The 21,952-nt window shown below is 39.2% G+C and overlaps 1 protein-coding gene across 1 annotated transcript in view; it reads right to left on the bottom strand.

Moving 5' to 3' along the window:
• KCNH5 (potassium voltage-gated channel subfamily H member 5) overlaps nucleotides 1–21,952 on the bottom strand; it is a 240,630-nt gene that overhangs the window by 169,931 nt on the left and 48,747 nt on the right. Inside the window, exons 5-6 of the mRNA XM_004584494.3 lie at nucleotides 20,013–20,128; nucleotides 12,134–12,526 (exon numbers count right to left, since the gene is read on the bottom strand). Of these exons, the coding sequence (XP_004584551.1) occupies nucleotides 12,134–12,526; nucleotides 20,013–20,128 (509 nt within the window). The remainder of the gene's footprint in view (nucleotides 1–12,133; nucleotides 12,527–20,012; nucleotides 20,129–21,952) is intronic.

Here is a 21,952-nt window from a genome sequence, read left to right as displayed (position 1 = left end):
ATCTTCCTAACCCCAAATTCCTTTTGCCAGAATTAAAGATGACCTCTTCAAAGAGACTTTCCCTAATTATTCTTTCAAGTAGATTAGGATGATTGTTTTACAGGATGAATAATCCATCCATGAAATGAGGAAGGAATGAAGCAGTAGGTAATGCAAGCTGAAACACAGAAGAACTAAAGTGATCATGATGGAACATGTAAGTGAAGAAATAACGAAGAATTAAACGAGGGTAAGTGTATCATTCAGAGCCCTCCACAGAAACAGAACCAGCAGTAGCTAGAGACAACAAAAACGGGGAGGTTAAAGAGATGGAAAGGCAGTAGACAGAAATAATTTGCTACCACTTGAACAGGATTGGCCCAACAAACTCATGCATCTGTTTAAACCTCAAAGTATGACATTAAATATGAATGCTACTGATTGATACATTGGGGTGGTGTGTGAGGGTGCAGTCTTTGTGAAGTAATTGAACAAGATTAACTTGCTGTGGTGATCTCAGCATCACAGATTTATGATGGCATTGAAGCAGAGACCACATGGAGGGTATAGGAAGTGTGTGCTTCCTGTGTATCTCTCTTTCCTGGTTCATTATGTGATTCTCCCGTACCCCCGACCCTGCCCATCATCCTCTGTTTGGCCCTACCAGATACCAAAACAAACAGGTACACCAAGTCTTGGCATGTGAATCTCCAAACCTCTGAGTAAAAGTAGCTCATCCCAATTGTGCCAGCTAAAGTATTGAAACACTGGCTGATGCAGGTACCCATAGAGATATCGAGGGTTGGCTTGTTTTGAAGAATTGGTTCACACAATTACAGAGGCTGAGAAGTGCCACAACCTTCCATCTGCAAGCTAGACAGCCAGGAAGGGCAATGGTTTAGTCCAGGTAAGCCTGAAAGCCTGAGAACTAAATATGGGAAGTAATTCCAATTCCAAGGGCAACAGGAGTTGGGTTGAAATGTCCTCTATCGTATCAATGTAGAAAAAAGGAGAGAAATCTTAATTCCTCTACACATTGTTCCATCCGGGTCCTCCATAGATTGGAGGATGCACACCCACAAAGTGGAGAAAAATTTACTTTCCTGAATATGCTGATTAAAATGCCAGTCACACCTCACAGATGCACCTCAAAGTGAGCGCTTCACAGCACTGTCAAGTTCAGACATAAAATTTACCATCGTACCAAGGAAATAAATCAGTAGAGAGAAGAGAGAAAAACAGACAGGAGTAAGCGACCCATGTTATGCTAGAATGCAAGACATGAAGCTATGGGAAAATATCTGCAAAGGGACAGTAAACAGTCATGACCTCCTCGACCCCCCCAAAAAAACTTCTGAAAGTAGCTCTTTTCAATATGTTAATGCAATAATGTAATTGCCAAGAGTATAACAAAAAGATATTGACAGAAGTCATACCAAAGCAAGACTGTGAGACATATGAAGAAATTGATCAAAGGTGTGACTTTCACTCCCTGCTATATATGCTTTAGCCCAGTGCTGACTTTCAGGCTGAGTAACCTTGAAGACAACATCCCTGGAGCCACTTTACTCCAGGACCACACTAGGTCATAAGATATCACTGCTTCTTTCACATTCTGAAAACTGTCCATCCGTGCAGTTTATATCCCACCACTGAAGGTAACATGAATCTCACTTCTTTATAACATACAAGAAATAATAACTCATTAACTGTACTTAACCCTCTACATGTCTTCCTATATAGTTTAACTTCTATTCACCCAAGGCAAATCTATATGCTATTGCCATGTATTGGTCTAAATTTCTAATTTGTAAAGCATAGCACTGTATGAGATGTTCATACACACATTATATGTATATACACACAAATATATACTAAAGTCGTGTCTATTGTCTGATTTTCCCCATCAGAATATACACTCTGATCAAAATGACTTTACCATGATTAAACTTTACATAAATTTCTTCCAAACTCAGCCCCTGATTTTTCTTTTCTTATAGCACTTATTTTACTTTACAAAACCTTCCATTGGAAATTCCTTGCCAGGGACACATTTTCAAAGATGCGCAGGGCATGTCTTTGAAATTTAATCAAGAGCATCTATAGGAGTCTAGGATCCTAACTTTGATCAACAACAATGAAAGCAAACAGCCTACTCATATCGCTGAATCTCCAGAGTAATTGTTCCGGCAAACTTGATTCAGTCTTGCATTCCTGTTGCAATAGTCTTGAATAAAATCATTCCTGCCATTTTTAATGAATGACTTGTACAATTCCTCTTTAACCATTTCATGAATGTAGAGGATTTTTGCGTTTGTTCCTTGCGTTTGTTCATCCTTAGAATAAAGTAGTTCCCAGTGTGGGGACAAATGGATGAATGAAACCAAATAAGGCAGTTTATTTTTGCATTGAAGGATGTTTATGAAGGAAAAATAAAGCCCCCTTGGGCTATAGCTGAATATTTCTAAGTGTATCACCACAATTCAGAAGTCAATCTAATAATGGCATGCTCATTATTCACACTTAAAAGCAGAAGTATAACAACTAAGCTATGATTAGTCCAAACAGTACACACTGAAAGGCTTCTGTGCAAAGAGACAGTTTCCTAAAATCGATCATGGTCTCTGAAAACAAATAGAAAGATTTTAGTATTAAACAAAGGAAGTAGAATAGGTTCTAAAATTCTAGCAGGATCATATTGAGTACAAAGTGCAGATAATCTAAAAATCTGTAATTATGATGATTGTTGCATAGGCACCTGCCATCCATTCATCTTCATTCACTATCACCAAGATAGCCACAGCATCTATACAAACTTGTTAGAAACTTTGAAGAAGGCCCTTCTTCATTTGGTGTAATCCTGTGTATAAATGTAAACTCAGCTGAAGATAACTGACTTATTGGCACAATCCCTTAAGTACAAATATGCCAGTGTAAATTAGAATGCAGACCAAGAATTCAGTTGCAAAATCCATGTTTCTGTCTTCAGTGTTGACTAACGTAACACTGGGACTCACAGGACTAGCCATCCTTGCTCTCAGCAGACTCGGAAGGTGCAGAGTACGAGTCTGCTTACCAGGAAGGAAGCATCAGACATTTCTTTTTTGAGATTTGAGCTCATACAAATCTGAGTATCAGTCTGCAGTGCTGCATGAGTTGTGCCCTCTTCCGGTGGCAGGGGAGGGAGAGGGAACACAACTCAAGAGTGAATAAACTCATTTGGCAGATACTAGAGTTATCTTGACTTAAAGACTTAAAAACTGACATTCTGTAACACTCCCATCCTCACTTACACAGTGCACATTTAGCCCATATTAATGCCTACATGAACATGGCTTTATGTTCATTCTCTGTCCCCCATAGCACAACATTATTTTTTTCCAGGATTCTTCTATTAGATTTCATTTTTTCATGACAGCAGCTTCTGGAATACTTATTAACCCCTCAATGGAAAAGTTATAACCTAATATCCTTGGAATTCTTTGCGTCAAAAACTTCAACATGCTGCTCTCACCAATTCTGGGTTATTGGATCCTATGACTGATTTTTATGAATGCATTTCTATTTATAAACTGCTTCCTTAAATCAAGCACAAAATCTCAATGAGTTCTTGGTTTTTCCTGCCCGAAGATACTGCCCAAGCCTTGCACAGTAGCTCTCCCTCCTGGTAGTAAGTGAGAAATTGACCTCAGCTTTATCAAATCAATAGGTTGTGTGTGTTGTACTTGGGGGATCTAGCTTTCCGATAGCCTCAGATCACCCTGATTCAATACCTCTGATACTACCACAGAGACAGGCTTCTGAATCCCAGAGAGGAAGCAACAGTGTCATGGTCAGCTTTTTGTAGTTCACTGAATATTCCTCGCAGATAATTTCAACATACTAGATTTACTGCTTTTATCAGTTCCCGGAGAAACAGACAATAGTTCACTACAGGTCAGCATAACGGGAGGAGAGTGGTTTTATTAATTCTTTAGCCACAATTGCTGATAAATAATGCTTCTTGAAGAAGAACAACTCTAATACAGAGATAATCATATTCCTGTTAATTAGCATGTGTCAGGGAAAACAATGAAAGGAAGATAGGAAAGGTCACACAGGGGGATGGATCCAAAGAAGAAGTGGTGAAGCTATCAGTCATGATAGCACGACTACACAAAAGATAATAAAGAGTAACCTCTATGCAAATAGTTACAGGAAAACTTGAAAGTAATCACAGCATGCCAATCGCAATGTAGCTCAACTTTGTTTGCCTCGATATTAAAATCATTCTCTAACGTTTAACAAAAGGAAGTCTTCCGTATGAATGAAGGTCAGTAGAGAGAAAATTTGCTTTTCATGGAAACAACAAAATCAAAGGGAATCTCATTGCCATCTTCACTGCTTGTGTTTTTTTCCAATCTGCTCAGGGCAAATTCCCCCAGGTAGACAGGATGCAATATCTTAGTGAAAAATGCTTGCAAAAGAATAAGTTCCTGGAACACCAATAATATTTTTAATATAAAAAGGATATCCATCCTTAAACATGTGTCTGCCACCAACCTCCACAAAGAATAAATCGTGCCGCTCTATTCCAGTTTGATATCTGAGGCTAACATTCCACCGTTTTTTAAACCTTTTCCACATGTCTTCCTTCAGTCTGACCCCTCCTTCTTTCAAACCCTTGAACAGCTAGTGATCCAGGTTTTCTCTCAAATTAGAACAGAAGAAAGCTTCCATTCAAAGGCTATCCCTTGCACTTGCTTGTCTGCAGTTCTCTGCACTCTGGGAGGCTCTTTAAGGTAACCTCTGGATACATATGGAAAGAATGAGAAGCAGATTTACACACTGGAAGGCTCTTTACACAACAGCGTAAGAACACTAGCAGGAAGGGACTCCAACAAGAATGTAGCACAGTGACCAAAGGAGAATACACCATCATCAACAAGGAGAAGTTTGGCATACAGCTAAGGCGATGCCACAGATTTCCCTGTTATCCTATTACATCATTAGCAAGAACCAGAAACATAGTAAGCACGGATGCCTCATTGGCTTCAATAGAAATGTTTATATTATGGCAGTTGTGTATCCATCATGGTAGATGCTACCAGAAGGAGGAGATTGCCTTAGGAAAAGCACAGATTTACCTGAAGGAGCAAGTCTAGCACCTAATCGTCAGTTGCCTAAATGTCTAGTTTCACTTGAATTCTTTATTTGAATTAGTTAAATAATTAATGTTCTCACAATGCCAACAGAGTCACCCTCACACCTTCCACAAGTTTATAAATGAAAGATAATATGCATAACCGCATAACTGAGAAACGACTCTTAATTGCGATTATAACCACTATTATTATGAAAAGATTCAGCATTTAAAAGTTTGTTTTTGAAGTCAATTGCAGAATATCTTGAAAATCTCAATGCATTTTGAGATTAAACAATGTATTTCTGTGTAACCTGAGTCAAATTAGAAATCTCAAAAGAAATTTAAAATATTTAATCCATAAAAAATTACAGGTATAAATAAAAAGTTATGGGATATGGTGAAGGCAGTTCATAAGATAAAATTTATACTTTTAAATGTAAATATTTAAAAAAACAAAGGGCATTAAGGCCAATAGTTTAATAAGCTTTTATCTTCGCAAATTAGAAATACAAAGTTGAAAATATCAAAATAAGTTAAAAAACAGAAATTGATGGAACTTAAAACAGGAAGTCAATAAAGAAAAATCAACAGAATCAAAAGTTAATTCTTTGAAAAAAATCAACAAAATCCATAGTTCTCTAAAGAGACTAGCAAGAAAAATGAAAGAAGAGAGAGACCAATAATACTGTAAATGAAACAGGAAATGCCATTACAGATCCTCACACATTGAAAGGATGCTAAAAGAATATCATAATCAACCCTCTGTCAACAAATCTGGTCATCGATTTGAAAGGAACCAATCCTTGAAAGATATACCTGCACAACTCACTCAAGAAGAAGCTGTCCGGATAAGAGTCTATTCGTTAGATTAATTAATTTACTAATAACTTTCCAAAACAGGGAGCATCGTGCTGAGCTGGGGTCACAGGTGAAGACTACCAAACATTTAAGGTGAAAATTGTACCTACTGTCTAAGATTTTCTTTCCAGAGTGTCTTAAGCAAAGGGACTATTATCTAAAGACTACCCTAATGCCAAACCAGACAAAGATGTTACAATAAATCAACAGACATACAGTATTTCTCGTGAGTTCAGGTGCAAAAAAAATGTTCAATGTATATTAACAATTTCCATCCGATAATGTGAAAAAATTATACAGCATGACAATGTTAATTTATCAGATATGCAAGGCAAGTTCAACAGGTGAAAATAAATTAATGTAATCCAGAACATCAATAGGTTCAAAAATAAAAATCACATGATTATGAAATCAACAAATAAAAACCATTTGATAAAATCTGATTTTAAAAACTCTCATCAAACTAAATATAAAAAGGAAGCACACTAACCTGATAAATAACATTTGTGTGAAGAACCTACAGCTAACATCATGCCTAATAGTAAGAAGCTAGAAGCTTCAACACCAAGATCAGAAACAAGGCAAGCATGTTATTTAACTTCTTGATGTTGTTAATTTCTTTTTTCTCCCTGATGTTGATTTTGTTTTGTGGCTTTTCATTTAAAGGGATGTATAGCAGCTGTTTAATGGATACTGTCATATCTAGTAACATGTTATTTAACTTCATGGCATCGTAAATTTCTACTTTCTATTTTCGATTTTGTATTATGACTTTTCATTTGAGGAGATGTACAGTAGCTGTGAAATGGAGACTAACATTTCCAAATGTGAGGATACAATGTAGTATGCATTTCTACTTCCAGACAAAGATGGACTTACAATGAAACTGTTTACTCTATCTTGATAATAGGATGCTGGACTCTGCCATTGTCCATGCCCGCAATGATGGACATATGACTGTGTATGAAGAACTATACTTTAGTAATGATATAGAGGAACTAGGTGGTGGTGGGGGGTGGAAATTGGGGCTGGGATAAGGGAAATACCAGGAGCCTATGGAACTGTATCATAAAATGATAATAATAAAAGTAATAATCAAAAATTTAAATGCAGTGTTATGAAAGAAAAAAAAGAATAATAAACACAGCACACCTATTCAAATGGCCCAAGTCCAAAAGACTAACATCATTAAACGCTGACAACAGTGTGAACCAATAGGAACTACTGTTTACTGCTGAGAGAAACGCATAATTATATAATCATATGGAAGACAGCTGGGCAGTTTTTCACAAAACTAAACATACCATTACTTCACAACCCAGCAATTGTGTTTCTTGTTATTTACTCTAATATGTAGAAAATTTATGTCCACATATAAAACTGCACTTGAATATTTATAGCATCCCTATTCACAATTGCCAAAACCTGGAAGCATCCAAGACATTCATCAACAAGCGAGTAAATAAATAAATAATCTGTGGTCCATCCGGATGATGATACATTTTTCTGCGCTAATGAAGACCGATCATTAGGTCATGATTGAAAAGACATGAACAAACTTTAACGTACAGTACTAAGTGAAGTAAGCCAATGTGAGAAGACTAGATACCACATGATGGCAACTTTTAATGCCCGGGAAAGGCAAAGCTAAGGAAACCCTTTACAAGTACCTATGAAACTGTGTCACATAATACAATGTAATTAATGAATTAAAAATAATAAATAAATAAATAAAGGAAACCCTTTAAATTTAATGGTTGTCAGGAGAACAAGCAGACCATGGAGAATTTTTAGAAAAGTGAAGCTAACTTATGTGAGACTGTACTGATGGATAACTGTCACCAGGCAGTTGCCCAAACTCACAGCATAGATAAAACCAAAATGAATCTTAATGTAAACTGGGAACTCTGGATGATAATGATGTAACCCTACAGATGTATCCCTACAGATGTATTCATTATAACACACACACACACACACACACACACACACACACCCTCTGTTGTGAGACTCTTACAGTGGTGAAATCTTGCATGCATGGGAACAAGAGATAATAAGAGGTTTCTGAATCTTCTTCCTCAACTTTGCTGTAAACCTAAAACTACTGTTTAAAATAAAGGGTTTTTACTCCCCCCGCTCCAAAGCCTTGTTGTTTTTACAAACTCAGATTTAAAACGAATTACTTAGGACTCAATATTGGTATTCTATTGTGGGCAGAGAAATGCAGTAAAAAGAAAATTGAATCTATTCCAAGGAGGATTGAGAAAATATGACTTGCATATTTTCGTATTCTCCCCAATTCATGTTGAAACTTAATCCTCCATGAAACACTGTTGGGAAATGGGACTTAATAGGGGTGTTTAAGCCTGCCCTATGAAATGAATTAGTGTTGCTTGAAAATGGACATGCAGGAGTGGACTCACTCTCTTCTACTTTCTGCCATGTGTAACGTTACATGTTCTCACGTTCTGTCACGTGAGAATGGAGCAAAAAAAAAAAGGGCCACTGCACACCAGATGCCAGCACCTGATGTTGGAATTCCCAGTCTTCAGAATTTTAAGGATAAATGTATGCTTTTTATAAATTAAATAAATAAATCACTGGCTCCTGGCTCCTGGCCTCGGATCGGCTCAGCTCCAGCTGTTGTGGCCACTTAGAAATTAAACCAAGACAGAAGATCTTTCTCCCTGTATCTTCTCTCTACAAATCTGTCTTCCCAATAAAAATCAATAATAAACCTTTTTTCAAAATAAAAAAGCCTAGGACAGAAAAATCTGGAGGGAAGGAATATAATCACATCATTTGGTTGGTATGGAGACAAATCATAAATTCCCTGAACAGTTCGTAAAAGATTGATTCTAGGGTCTGTTCCTTTTTAAAATAAGACATTGTCAATTATTCTCCATAAAAGTCTCACCGATTATACCACCTTGAGCAATGTATGAGGCCCTTCTTCAACCTATGCTTCATCAGTTTAGGTCCTATCAAGGGAAGATGCCAACATTGAAGTACTTGTGCTGGAAATTTACCGTGATAAAAATTTAGGAAATAAGAAGGGAGGCAAAGGGAAACCAGAGGAGCCTGCAGACCACAATGCCAAACTGACACCTATGCCACAATGATGGAGGAGGTGAGTGAGAAGAAAACATCAGACCCCAGCACAGCAAACGCTGAGACCCGGAGCAAAACGAGAAGTCGCAACCTTATTGTAAGAGATGCACCCCACTCAGTCATTGGCTGAGATCTCCCAGGCTTGTTTCTCAGTTCTAACCAAAATTTTGTATTCTTTTATTGGTATCTTTCCAGTTCTCCCCAGCACCTAGTAAACACAATTCAAATGACCTGAGATCAACTTTTCAAAATTCCACATGAGTGATTATTTTTGTTGAGATATTTATACCTACATTCTTAGTAAGCAAAATCCCAGTATATGAGTGTTCTAGTCCATGTAAGATAAGCTATCCAAGCACTGCCTATCATTTCCTCTTCACTTGAAGCAGATCAGCATTTTCAAAATTATTTCCAATTGGCCCTACCCAAAGGACAGACTTGAGATAAATACACCTTTACAATCCTGACAGGAGTAGAATCTAAAATAACAATTACAACGGTAGGAGGACAATTTATATGAAGTGTGGGCCTAGTTTAAAAAGCAGAGGAACTTCCAGGCAGGGGTGAGGGAACTCCCAAAGTCTCAAGTCAACGCCCTCTTGCTATTGACATGTAATTCCTCAAACCCTCCTCCCTTATGCCCAGGTGACCTTCAGGCTTTTAAAGTCTGATGCTGTGGACAAACTGCGGTTGCTAACCATCAGTCAGTAGCCCACATGTATGATTATCAGCTCCATGCACCATGTCCATTGCTGCGAGACAGTGAACAATAAGTTTCAATAAATATGTGATCACTGTCAAAAGGCAGGATCTGTACTTTGGAGGAAATAATTTTAAATGTCATTACAGTTGATTGAATGTAATCTTGTGGCACGAAGTCATTCAGGAAGTTTCACAACAAGTAGAGAACAACACTGAAATGATTTGGGGAGATCTGAATTTAAAATAGGGATTGCTCAAGGCACACAAAGACAGAAATACAAAGCTGGCATCTCGCAGCACAGAGAGGTTACTGTAGTTCTCAATACCATAATCCGCATCACACAAAGAACTGGAAGAAAGCAGCTGCTATGCACCAAGCACAAAGAAAAGAGAATAGAAAGGCTAGTTACCTGGCCTATTAGCTTGTGTTGTGCATATGTGTCAAAATATTGTATTGAAACCCATAAAAATGTATCAGTATGAATTAATCAAAAGTGTTAAATAGTAAGATGATAAACAAACACATTGTATTGGAAGTTTTCCACCAAGTAGTTAACCAGAACAGAATCTTTAGGAAAATTATGTTAATAGCATTATCATCATGAACACATTTTATCTAAATATATTCTATTTTTACTCATGTAGATAATAATCATCCATTGTAATTACCAGTTGCATCCTATTAGTTTGGTGTAGCAATTTATAATCCATTTTCTATTAAGTTAGAATTCTAAGAAGCTGGGGCTTGGTGTTGTGATATAGCAGGTGACACCACATACGGTATCTACACCCCACATGGGTGTAGGCTCATGTCCAGGCTGCTCTACTTCCTTCCAATCCTACCCTCTGCTGATGGTCTTGAAAAAAACCTGGAATTGACAGCCCAAGATTCTGGTTCCCTGAAATCCATATGGGAGATCCAGATGAAGCTCCTCACTTGTGAATTTAGTCAGGTTCAGCCCTGCATGAACATTGCAGCTGCTTGAGGAGCGAACCAGTGGATGAAAGAGCCTTCTCTCTCAGTGGGTGTAGGTGTGTCCCTCTCTCTTTTGGACTTGCAAATAAATATAAATAAGTCTTTAAAAGAATGCTCAGGTGGTCTTTTGCACTATGACATACATTAGGAATTTCCACTTGCACAAATAGCATTAAAGGAGCAGGAGTTTGAATTAAAGCAGACATCAAACGGGATTCCATTCAGCTCCTAACCACAAACATATTCAAGCAAAACTGGAAGTGAGAGATTATAAGAAAGAAACAAAAATAGCAACAATGCAGGGCCTGGCATGGTAGCCTAGTGGCTAAAGTCCTCACCTTGCATGCACCAGGATTCCATAAGAGCACTGGTTCTAATTCTGGCAGCCCCACTTTCCATCCAGCTCCCTGCTTATGGCCTGGGAAAGCAGTGGAGGACGGCCCAAAGCCTTGAAACCCTGCACCGGCATGGGAGACCTGGAAGAAGCTCTAGACTCCTGGCTTTGGATTGGCTCAGCTCCAGCCTTTGCGGTCACTTGGGGAGTGAACCAATGGACAGAAGATCTTCCTCTCTGTCTCTGCTCCTCTTTATGTATCTAACTTTGTAATGAAAAAAAATCTTTAGTAAAAACAGTAACAATGCAAGAGTTCCTCTTCCTGAAATATTTGTTAATTTTCATGCTACTAGTATCAATGGTAACTCATAGCTAGATGTGAAAAGCCAAAACCTCTAAGGATGCATGCTTTTAGTCCTCATCTTTTCTGTTTTCTAGTTTGTGAACTATCATAGCAGTCCATCTTATCTGCAGTTTCTCATCCCTGGGTTTCAAGTAGCTATGGTCAACTGTGGTCTAAAAGTATTAGGATGTGTCTTGATTATGCAGAGAGTAATAACATATTCACACAATCTTAGCAATACCTTACTTTAATTGACCTATTTTATTCTTATTGTTTATCTCTGTGTTGTGCTTAATTTATAAATTAAGCTTTATCATAAATGAGCACATATAGGATAAAAGAAAGTTACATACATTATAATATGCGTAACACGTGCTGTATGGGTCTCAGGCATATATCGGGAGTCTTAGAATGTATGCTGTGGATAAGTAGGGACCACTGTACTTGACTCTAAATGCTGTTACCTGCTCCTAAAACCATAGCCGCTCTCATCATAATTAGCAATTTTAATTAGAAATCAAGGCCAAAACCAATGAAAATCAAATATGATCATTTGTGGCAAGGGTTTAGTGGGGTGGAGACTGAATTTGGTAGCTAAAAGGAAGCATGCCTTTTCTGTAGAATTGTTTTATCTTGTAGTTCTCAAATTGTAAGATCCACCATACCAAAAATCAAAACCCCAAAACACACACAAAAAAAACCTACCTCATCCACATTTTCAAAGGCATTGATGATGTCATAAGGTAAACAGGAAAGAAGATCAATCACAAACCATGTTTTCAAATAGTTCATCCGTATGAGTTTAGGGTCAGAAATGACCTCTCCACCGGGCCCCACAAAAGTCGTGTGAAAATTTAAAACAATATCAACCAGAAAAATCACGTCTACCACGCTGTCCAGCACCAGCCAGGCTATGTTGTTCTGCTTCGTTTTGAAAGAAACGTTGTAAGGAACCATGATGGCGGTGTAGAACGTAAGAATTAGAATCACCCAGTCCCAAGTGGTTTTAAAAGCACAATAGTGCAAGATGATGTGTGGTGGCGTCTTTGGCGCTTCTTGTTTATACTGAGGAAGGATGTCTGATCCCAGCTGAAGAACCTAAAACATAGAAAACGTGTAAGTGAAGAACTTCATCACTCCCATACAAGGTGTAGTATGGATTGCCAGGGGCAATCACACACACTCTCTTCTTCATGGTTTTAGGGCAGTCATGCTTCTTACTTTCCTCAACGCCTTGTCGCACGTGGTCCCAGCATTCACTCCAAGGAAGTCACTCCAACCCACCACACTACTCACATTGGCCTATTTGCTGCTCTGTTCAGTTGCTCTCTAGTGCACACCACAGCTGGAGCTCGCTGCTACGAGATCCTCCTGCACTGGCTCTGCCTACCGTCCAGACTCAGATACCCAGTAGATGTCCTCACCCGTGACTCATTCCTTACCCTGCTTCTACCCAGCTTCAGCACCTCAGGAAATACATCTGGGATGTTGACAACCCACTTAAACTTCAGGACCTCACCCCTGCGGAGCCACAGTATGTGCTATATGGTCTCAGGCAGCTATTGGGAGTCTTAGAATGTATGCTGCGGATAAGTAAGGACCGTTATGTTTGACTCTAAATGCTGTTACCTGCTCCTAAAACCATAGCCGCTCTCATAGTAATTAGCAATTTCAACCAGAAATCAAGGCCAGCAGTGTAAAACGATGTGCGCTGGTGTAGTGGGGAGTGTAAATGTGATAGCCTGTTTTTTACTTTCTTCCTTAAAGGAGGACTGTAAGATTGTGTGCCCTCCCCAGTTTCAAATTCCCTTTAGGGAAAAGAAATGCTAAATACTCGAGTTTGCTTCTCTATACCGATTTCACAAATGGAAACTATCCGGTACACGTTGATAAAGAACTTACTCTGATTGCATACAATTAAAGAATGAGAGAAAGAAAAAAATCACATGACAGCACCAGTAGAGGCTTAAGTACCCCTTGGCAAAGGTTTTTTTTTTTTTTTAAATAGCATTTTCTTCTGGAAACTGGAAATTGTGAAAAAGCTGAAGGAGCAGATCAAAGGCCCTTGCCTCGCACTATCATCAAAGCGAAGTGTAAAAAGCCTAGTAGGGAACAGTTTGCTTTAAAAAAAAAATGGGTCCAACAGTTCAGATAATCTTTTGCAACCGATTATTCTGTGTCGGTGGCACCAAGGGGAGGTAGCAGTCAGAAAAATCCAGATCATAAAGTCATAAACACTCAAAACATTTGAATGCAGGAAAAATATAAAGCATGCATTAGCATGTCACTTGGCGTTACACGCCACAAAGCCAAATAAATATCTTAGTATCATTTGAAATTTTGGGGAGAATATGCTGAAATGTTTCTCATTCACAAAATGTATATAACTGAAAATTAAGTATATGATACCCATTACTACTATTTTAATGTGAAAAATATTGCAGGCATTCTCATTAATTGGGAATTATTATTACTAGTTTAGGAACTGTAAAAACTAGTTGTAAGCATATTTTATGTACTTACCCACATTATCAACTCCCAAGACAAATTTTTTTTCCAGAAAGAAATTACTTAGCAGCAAATTATCCAGGAATATAATCTTCATGCTGGGACCAAATGTTATTTACACAAAATCCTACAGACTCTTGGCTTATCTTTCACCTTACAAACACTACGTTCAACGTGAACACTTCTCTCATGCTGAGTGTTACTATTTTCTTTTTTCTGCCTGTGTAACATATTTTTTAAGGATGAAGAAATCAAACTTGGAAAATAACAAACCCAGAGCCAAGGAGACTGGGATGCAAAGGAAACAACTTGGTGGTCTCCCTTTTATTAGAATGCATCTCGGCTTTCCTTACATGGACCATTTCAGAGAATTCAGAGGATGGGGCCATCCCCCTTGAATTAGGCCACTCTCTGTGGAATGAGCATCTTGGCTTCCTAAATAAAATTCTTGGTGCTCTCTATTCATATTGGTGTCTAATTTGTTCTTGAATGCTTTCTAAAAGTGAAGTTGGGCAGCTGGTAGCACACAGTACCCACTGCCTGATGTGGCACGGCTGTATCAACAACGTTTGGGGACTGAGGTCCTCCTGCCTTCTTGGGTCTCATTTTCTCACTAAGAAAATAAAACTGTATTCTATGATATGATTGGTGTTAATATGACTTCACATTCTATGTGGTGTTTTATGCAGGTTTCTTGTTTGTTTTGCTTCTGCTCTGAAAAGAAATAAAGATACACTATGGGCATCAACACTGTGCCTGCCATGCTAATGAGCATGCCAGCCCTGCTTGGCACCTAGCATCATGGGAGGACTCTCCTCTAGAAATGCAATGGGATCCATATGCCTTATATCTGAATTCAGTATTCCTTAAATCTGATCTCATTCGAATCATCTGGGAAAATTTTTAAAAATACATATTTTGCATACATATTACACCTGCCCCCAGAGAATGATTAAATTGTTCTTGGGTGGATTCCTAGAAAATCTATATTTTCTTTTATTTAAAAAAAAAGATTTATTTAGTTTTGTTGGAAAGTCAGATTTACAGAGAGAAGGAGACAGAGAGAAACATCTTCCACCTGCTGGTTCACTCCCCAAGTGGTCACAATGGCCAGAGCTGAGCAAATCCAAAACCAGGAGCCACGAGCTTCTTCCGGTTCTCCCACGCAGTTGCACAGTCCCAAGGCTTTGGGCCAACCTCTAACTATTTCCCAAGCCACAAGCAGGCAGCTGGATGGGAAGTAGGGCTGCCAGGATACAAATCGGCACCCATATGGGATCCTGGTGCATGCAAGGTGAGGACACAACGGGCTATTGTGCTGAGCCCACAAATCTATGCTTTCAAAATCTTTTCAGGTGAGTATAGTATACAGTCTAGGTAATATCCTTGTGTTACTTTCTTTAATTCATTCAGAAGCCAGTTCTTCTGAATGACATGTGTAGGAAAAACATTATTAGATGAAAAGGAATAAAAGAACCTGGGGAGGACAGTGGAATGAAGAAAACAACATTCCCAAAAGATGGATGAGACGGTTTAGGGTTTGATATTTATGTCTTAACTAATTCATCAAAGTTCATTCAGTTTTTATTTGAAAGGCAGAGAGAGAGAGAAGAGAAAGAGAGAGATGGGCCAGGCCAAAGCAAGCATCGACAACTCCATCCAGGTCTCTCATGTGGATGATGGATCCCTGAGAACTCGAGCCACCCTCTGCTGCCTCCTAGGGTGAGCATTAGCAGAACACAATCCCAGGCACTGACATGGAATGCGTTTTCATCAGTAATAAGCTTTAGGTGGGAGGGCAGAAGTCGTATCTTCTGATGTATTTTTGTGCCAATACAGGCACATTCAGTCTCTCTGAAGTCCTAAGGGCTCTCATGAAGTCAGGCCCACACATGCACAAGGCCACACTCCTGTATCTCCACCCAGCACAAGTGTGAGCAAGCTGAACACAATCAACAGAGAGGCAATGTATGTGGGAACTGAGTAAGTGCCTATAGGGTAACTGGAATCTCAGAGAGTGAGAGCCCATTCCAAATCTTGGAGGATCAGGTGAAATCGAGATCAAATGTGATTTGGAAAAGGTGAAAGAACCTGAAATTCCACAGCAAAAACTAAGTTCTGTCATGCCAAACGTATAAGTCCTTTGAGTAGAAATAAACAAACAAACAAACAAAAAAAAAAAACGATGTGCCTGTGCAAACTTGTTATTTCTTAGGGTGTCTCTTTGGAAAACCAATAGCCTAAACTACATATGTATAACTAAATCGCTTTTGAAAAATTATGATCTCAGGTCCTCTGAAATCAAGCCTAAAATCCAAGAGGAAGCAGTTTTCTGTTGGGATCAGCTTTACGAACAGGAAAAACATAACATCAGAGATCAGATGTGTGTCCGAGGAATTAAGGCTCCGGGTGGGATACCGCATTCCATCACAGGTCTGCTCCTGACTCCAGCTCTTGCTATTGCAGGCCCTGAAGGGGGGAGGGGACAGCAGGCAAAGACTCAAGTACTTGGATACTGTGTGACACGTGGACTGAACTCCCAGTCCTGGCTTTGATTTGGTCCCTCTCCAGGTATTGTAAGCATCTGGGGAGTGGACGAGAAAACAGGAGCTATCCGCATGCGTGTATCTTTCTCTCTCTCCCTTTCAAGTAAATGCATATGGATGCCACAAAGCAAACATGAATCAACAGGTACAGCCAAAAAAAAAAAAAAAAAAAACCTTGGAAAGGTAGGAATAAATCTTCAAAAATAGCCATGTTGACACAAGAAAAGTTATCCCTGGTATTAAGATAAAGGATTTTCTTCTCTGTGACTGTCCCACCCCACGTCTCAAAAAGGGTTCTTGCTCTTTGTGTAAAAAAAAGAAAGAGAAATTCTGAATAAAGTATAGTAAGGATTGGGAAGGGGGAAATATGACTGTCATCTTACAATTGTATATATGTAATACATGAGGTCTGTTTTCATTCTTCACAATTTTTTTTATAAGCTGTGTCTTTGAAATACATGAAATCATATTTAACTAAATTGAAATTTTAAAATATACAAAAAGCAAAAAATACAAATAAATAAATATAAACATAAGGGGGGGAAGGTATAGTGAGGACCCAGCAGTAATTAGGACTAAGAAAGCCTAACATTCACCAAAATAAGCTTCCACACTTCAGCTTCATTTTTAGAAAGAATTGGATAATTCATAGAAAGAGAAAAATCAGTCATAAAACCAAGTAATATTGAAGAAGAAGCATTATTGGAGGTCATATCTAACTATCTTCTTCAGGTCTCGTACTAACTGCATATCATCTTTGAAAACATTGCATCATTGCTACTTAATATTTAGTTATGCATGTGTCTTACTTTGTCTTTAGAAAACCTGTCTGTACATCAAAGAATTCATCTTTCCCCAAGCTAACAGTGCTATGTAGAGCAGAAAACCATAACAAGCATCTTTGTTAGTTGTGCACTAAAAAAAAAAAAAAACCCTCCAGAGCCCTCCAAACGCAGGGAACACGACTCATTTTCTAACCCTTTCTGAACTCTAGTTAACGTCTATGCAAAGTTGGGAAATGTTACTCTGGATTTCTCTTTTCATTCCCTTTCCCTTTGGTCTTGGTTCTCTCTCAAGGGTCCACTGCCTCATGACTTTAACAGCCACATCTATGAGGGTGACACCAAAGCCTGCAATCCAAACCAAAAGATCCCCATGGGGTGGCAGCCCTGTCAATCCTGCTGCCATGTAGGCACCTGCACTTAGCAGGTCCAAAATCATGTTCAAAATGAATTCGCAATCATTGTGCACAAACCACCTCTCCCTCCTACTGTATTCCACGTTTTACTAACCGACTATATTATCAACCCAGCTGCTGAAGTCAAATACACAAAACTGTCCTTGGTTCATCTTAAAGTACAAGCAGTTGTGGTCTAGCAAGAAATGTGTTCAGGAAGGTGTATAGCCTAGGGCTTAAGATGCTCACTGGGCTGTCCAAACGACACATCCTCACAATGGTGTGTTTGGATCCAAGGGCCAGCTTTCACTCCCCATCCAGGTCCCTGCCATTGTAGACAGTAGGGGATAACCAGTCATGCCTCAGGTACTGGGTGTCTGCCAGTCTTGTGGGAGACCCAGACAGCATCCTGGGTTCCAACTTTCAGGTTCCACAGCCCAAAACATTGCAGGTATTTAGAAACTAAACCAGCAGATGTAAGAATTAGCTCACTCTTTTTTTCTCTCATCCTTCTGCCACTGTCTTTTTCTCTCAAAAAAAAAAAAAAAAAAAAAAAAAACTCAAAAAGGAATGTGTTGATCTCATCTTGATGTCTGCCATCTGTCTGCTTCTGCCCCCACTACCTTGCTTCAGGCTACGGTTATTTTAGCTAACTTAGAATATCACAGGACCACTAGGTCAAGCAAAAGATCTTAATCACCTTTGGGTTTTGGATCCCACTTGATTAGGGGTGGCCAAATTTTTTTTTTTGCCATGGGCCCTTCAGATATGTCTCTCATTTATGGGCCACACTTCAGTTTAAAAAAAAAAAAAAGTAAAAGATGGCTACAGAGTTATTGAATGTCAAGGCCTGCCTGCAGTTGCCCTCACAGGAACTAAACCATTTGATTGTGCTGGTCTTCTACAGCCAACTACTGCCTTGACAAGTTAGTGAAAGCTATGAACTCCTTCTTAAAATTAAGTTTTCGTTTTGTTTTGTTTTTTAACATATAAAATAGGGGGACTATGCTTATGGAAACATTGCTCTGAAACAGCCACCTGCAACAACAGACTTCCATGTCAGAGCACCAGCCGCTCAGCTTCCAATGCAACTCCCTGCTGATGTGCCTGGGAAAGCAGAAGACAGCCCAAGAACCTGGCCCCCTCACCCACATGGAGACCCAGATGGAGTCGGGGCTGTACTTCCTGTCCAAACCAGTCCAAGCTGTCATGGAGCTCTCTTTGATTTCAATTAAATAGATTTTTAAAACTGCAATAAAATCATGGTACTACTCCAAAAAATAAAACTTTCTTTAAATGGAACCAGTCTCCCTTTAGAGGCTTTTCTGAGGCACACATGGGATCATGTCATTTTCCTGGCACATTTAGACTCAGCTACCAGCATCTTATCGTATCCACGACAGCACACTTCCTTTTTCACCGGAAAGCAGGCACTCTGAAGTCAAGCGAAACACTGTCACATGACCTTATCTCTGGCTTTTTGCCCACGCTGACCTCCCTGGTGGGGATGTCCTCCATCCCTCTTGTATTTAATCCACTCACATTTTGCCTGCAGGGTTCATTCAGCCTAGGTACCCTCTCACTTGGGCAGCCTTCCTTGAAGGAAGGTCGATGTCTATGTGGGCACCTCACCATGAGCTCCCTCTGTCCATCCTTGTATCTTTCATATTGTTAAAGATTTATTTTATCTTCTTATTGGAAAAGCAGATCTACACAGAGGAAGAGAGAATGAGAGAAAGATCTTCCATCGACTGGTTCACACCACAACAGCTAGAGCTGAACCGATCCAAAGCCAGGTGCTAGCAGCTCCTTCCAGGTCTCCCACGTGGGTGTAGGGCCATTCCCTACTGCTTTCTCAGGCCACAAGCAGGGAACCAGAAGGCAAGTGCAGTAGCCAGGACTCAACCTGGCACCTTGCATGCGCTAGCATGCAAGGTGAGAATTTAACCACTAGACTATCACGCCAGGCCCTACTCTATCTTTGGTTCCTTGATGACAGCCCAGTTCGTGCTCAGTGCAGCATCCTCTGCATAGTCCTAAGCACTGAGCACAGCCTCCATGTTTGCTACATCCTCAAAATGAAGACGTGACTGGAACCCCTTTCCTATTTGCTAAAAGGAACCCTCACACTGTGCATACACCACCCAGGATGCCAATAACCACATTCCTGTTTCCAAAGGTAGACAGGATAAAAAGAAATGAATGTTGGGGATTTCTGGTTTGCTAACAAGGGAAAAAATAAATGACTAGCTTTGTGCTTATAAATAGTGGCCATAGTTGTCTACAGTGAATGAGTTTTGGCATAGCAGCTGCTTGTACCACCACCTCAGGAAGCCATGAGTCTTCCACTTACTTCAGCCAGTCTTGAGTGCTTGTGGACCACCTCTGTTTTGTTCATTGGCGTGAGCTGCTGCAAAACACTCCGACTATTTGTCAAAGCCCGTGTCAGCCGGGCAAATTTGGTCCAGCCTTAAAGATAAGGAAAGAAAGATCTGAGTTTTTCAGGCATGATAAAACACTACATTAGCCAATATTCTTAGTGAAATTTGCAGAATATCTCAGGCAACACCTCATATTCAGAACAAATACAAAATATTCATCTACAGCTTTATTTTCAGCAGAGTCATTATCATATATTTGAAATATAGCTATGAAATTAAGAGCAATCTTTATGTGCAATTTTTGTATAGCCACTGTCCACAAAATTCTGCACTTCCACTCCATTGCATGGGTTTGTGACTGGGGGTAACAGCTGCTCAGGCCAGGAATACATTTCCCAGCACTCCTTGCATCGAGGTGTATCCCATGTCCCCAGTTCTTACCAATGGAATGCAAGCAAAAGTAGTACATACTGCTTTCATGCCACAACTTAGAAAGAAAGTGGGACTTGAGGTTTCTCACGACTTCTAGCGGCTGAATTCAAACAAAGCCCTCAAGGAATCACAAAGGAACAGAATCACTGCATGGAACACAGCCATAGGCCAGCCAGGATCATTTTCCTGGACTTTCTATGAGCGAGAATATTAATATAATGTCCTCATTATATTAAACTGTGGTAAATTGGAAGTTGGTTAACTATAATCGGCAGCATTACCCTAATAAAAATAGTCCTACTGTAGTTGTGTAATGATGTACACACAGAATAATGCATGGTTTCAAACAATCTCACATATTATGATTATGCCACATACCTCGATATTTCTTACAATGTAACAAAATGTGGTTCATTAACAACGATAGGGAGATTTAAAAATTGTTTTTAACAGTCCTAAAAATGTTTCCTGGAAGAGCAGTAACTTCTGAACAAACAATGTGAATTTAATGGAAAAGAATTTTTTTTCTTAGGAACTCAACTTGTCATTATTATTAAAATTAATGATTGCAAGCAAATTTCAGTTTAATGTGAATAGGAGAAGAAGCAACCCATACTCTGGTCCTCTCCCAATTATCCTTTGTCAGAAGCTCTGATCCATTAGTGATCTCATTAGAACTATTTCAACAATTTTACAGAATTATCCTTTGCTAGGGCGGTCACAAACACTATCTTTAAAACGGAAAACTTCTGATAGTACAAAGGAATAGCTAAAATGCAAATTATTAAATTAAAGAGAATGCCACAAGAAAATGATGGAAGGAATCCTGGGATGATGCCAACCACAATGCTAGCGGCATTGTTTTACTTCTCTCTTCAGTGAAATTCCAACTTCACTTGGGGTTTATGTAGCCTTATCATTTCCACCCCCTCTGTGTGTTCAATAACTGACACAGGAAACAAAAAGCAAACATATCAATTTATGGATGGTTCTTATTACTTCCTCCTAAATGGACTTCATCCTACTGACTAAAAACATGGGAGTTTTCAGAAACTCCAAAGTGCATTCAACCCCAGGTAGCCTGTGCAGTGTGCTGGAAAAAAACAAAGATGTGCCTCCCGCTCACACTAAACACTCAGCATCAACACAGAAATTCTCAACTGCAAGCCTCCCACTACCCACGCTTTCCCAACCTTGCTATGTCAGACAACACATCATTCTTCACTCGGATCAGATACCAAACGACTACATGCGCTGACAGAGACTTTTATAAGGCACAGATCTGATCACACCGATCACTTACTTCGACCCTTTTTTTTTTTTTTTTTTTTTTTTTAATTTTAAATTCATTAATTACATTGTATTATGTGACACAGTTTCATAGGTACTGGGATTCTCCCCACCCCTCCCCAAACCCTCCCACCATGGTGGATTCCTCCACCTTGTTGCATAACCACAGTTCAAGTTCAGTTGAGATTCC

The sequence above is a fragment of the Ochotona princeps genome, chromosome 26 (genome assembly GCF_030435755.1).
Source record: "Ochotona princeps isolate mOchPri1 chromosome 26, mOchPri1.hap1, whole genome shotgun sequence".
NCBI lineage: Eukaryota > Metazoa > Chordata > Mammalia > Lagomorpha > Ochotonidae > Ochotona > Ochotona princeps.
The sequence above is the reverse complement of the archived record's forward strand: the minus strand, read 5'-3'. Positions and strand labels throughout refer to the sequence as shown.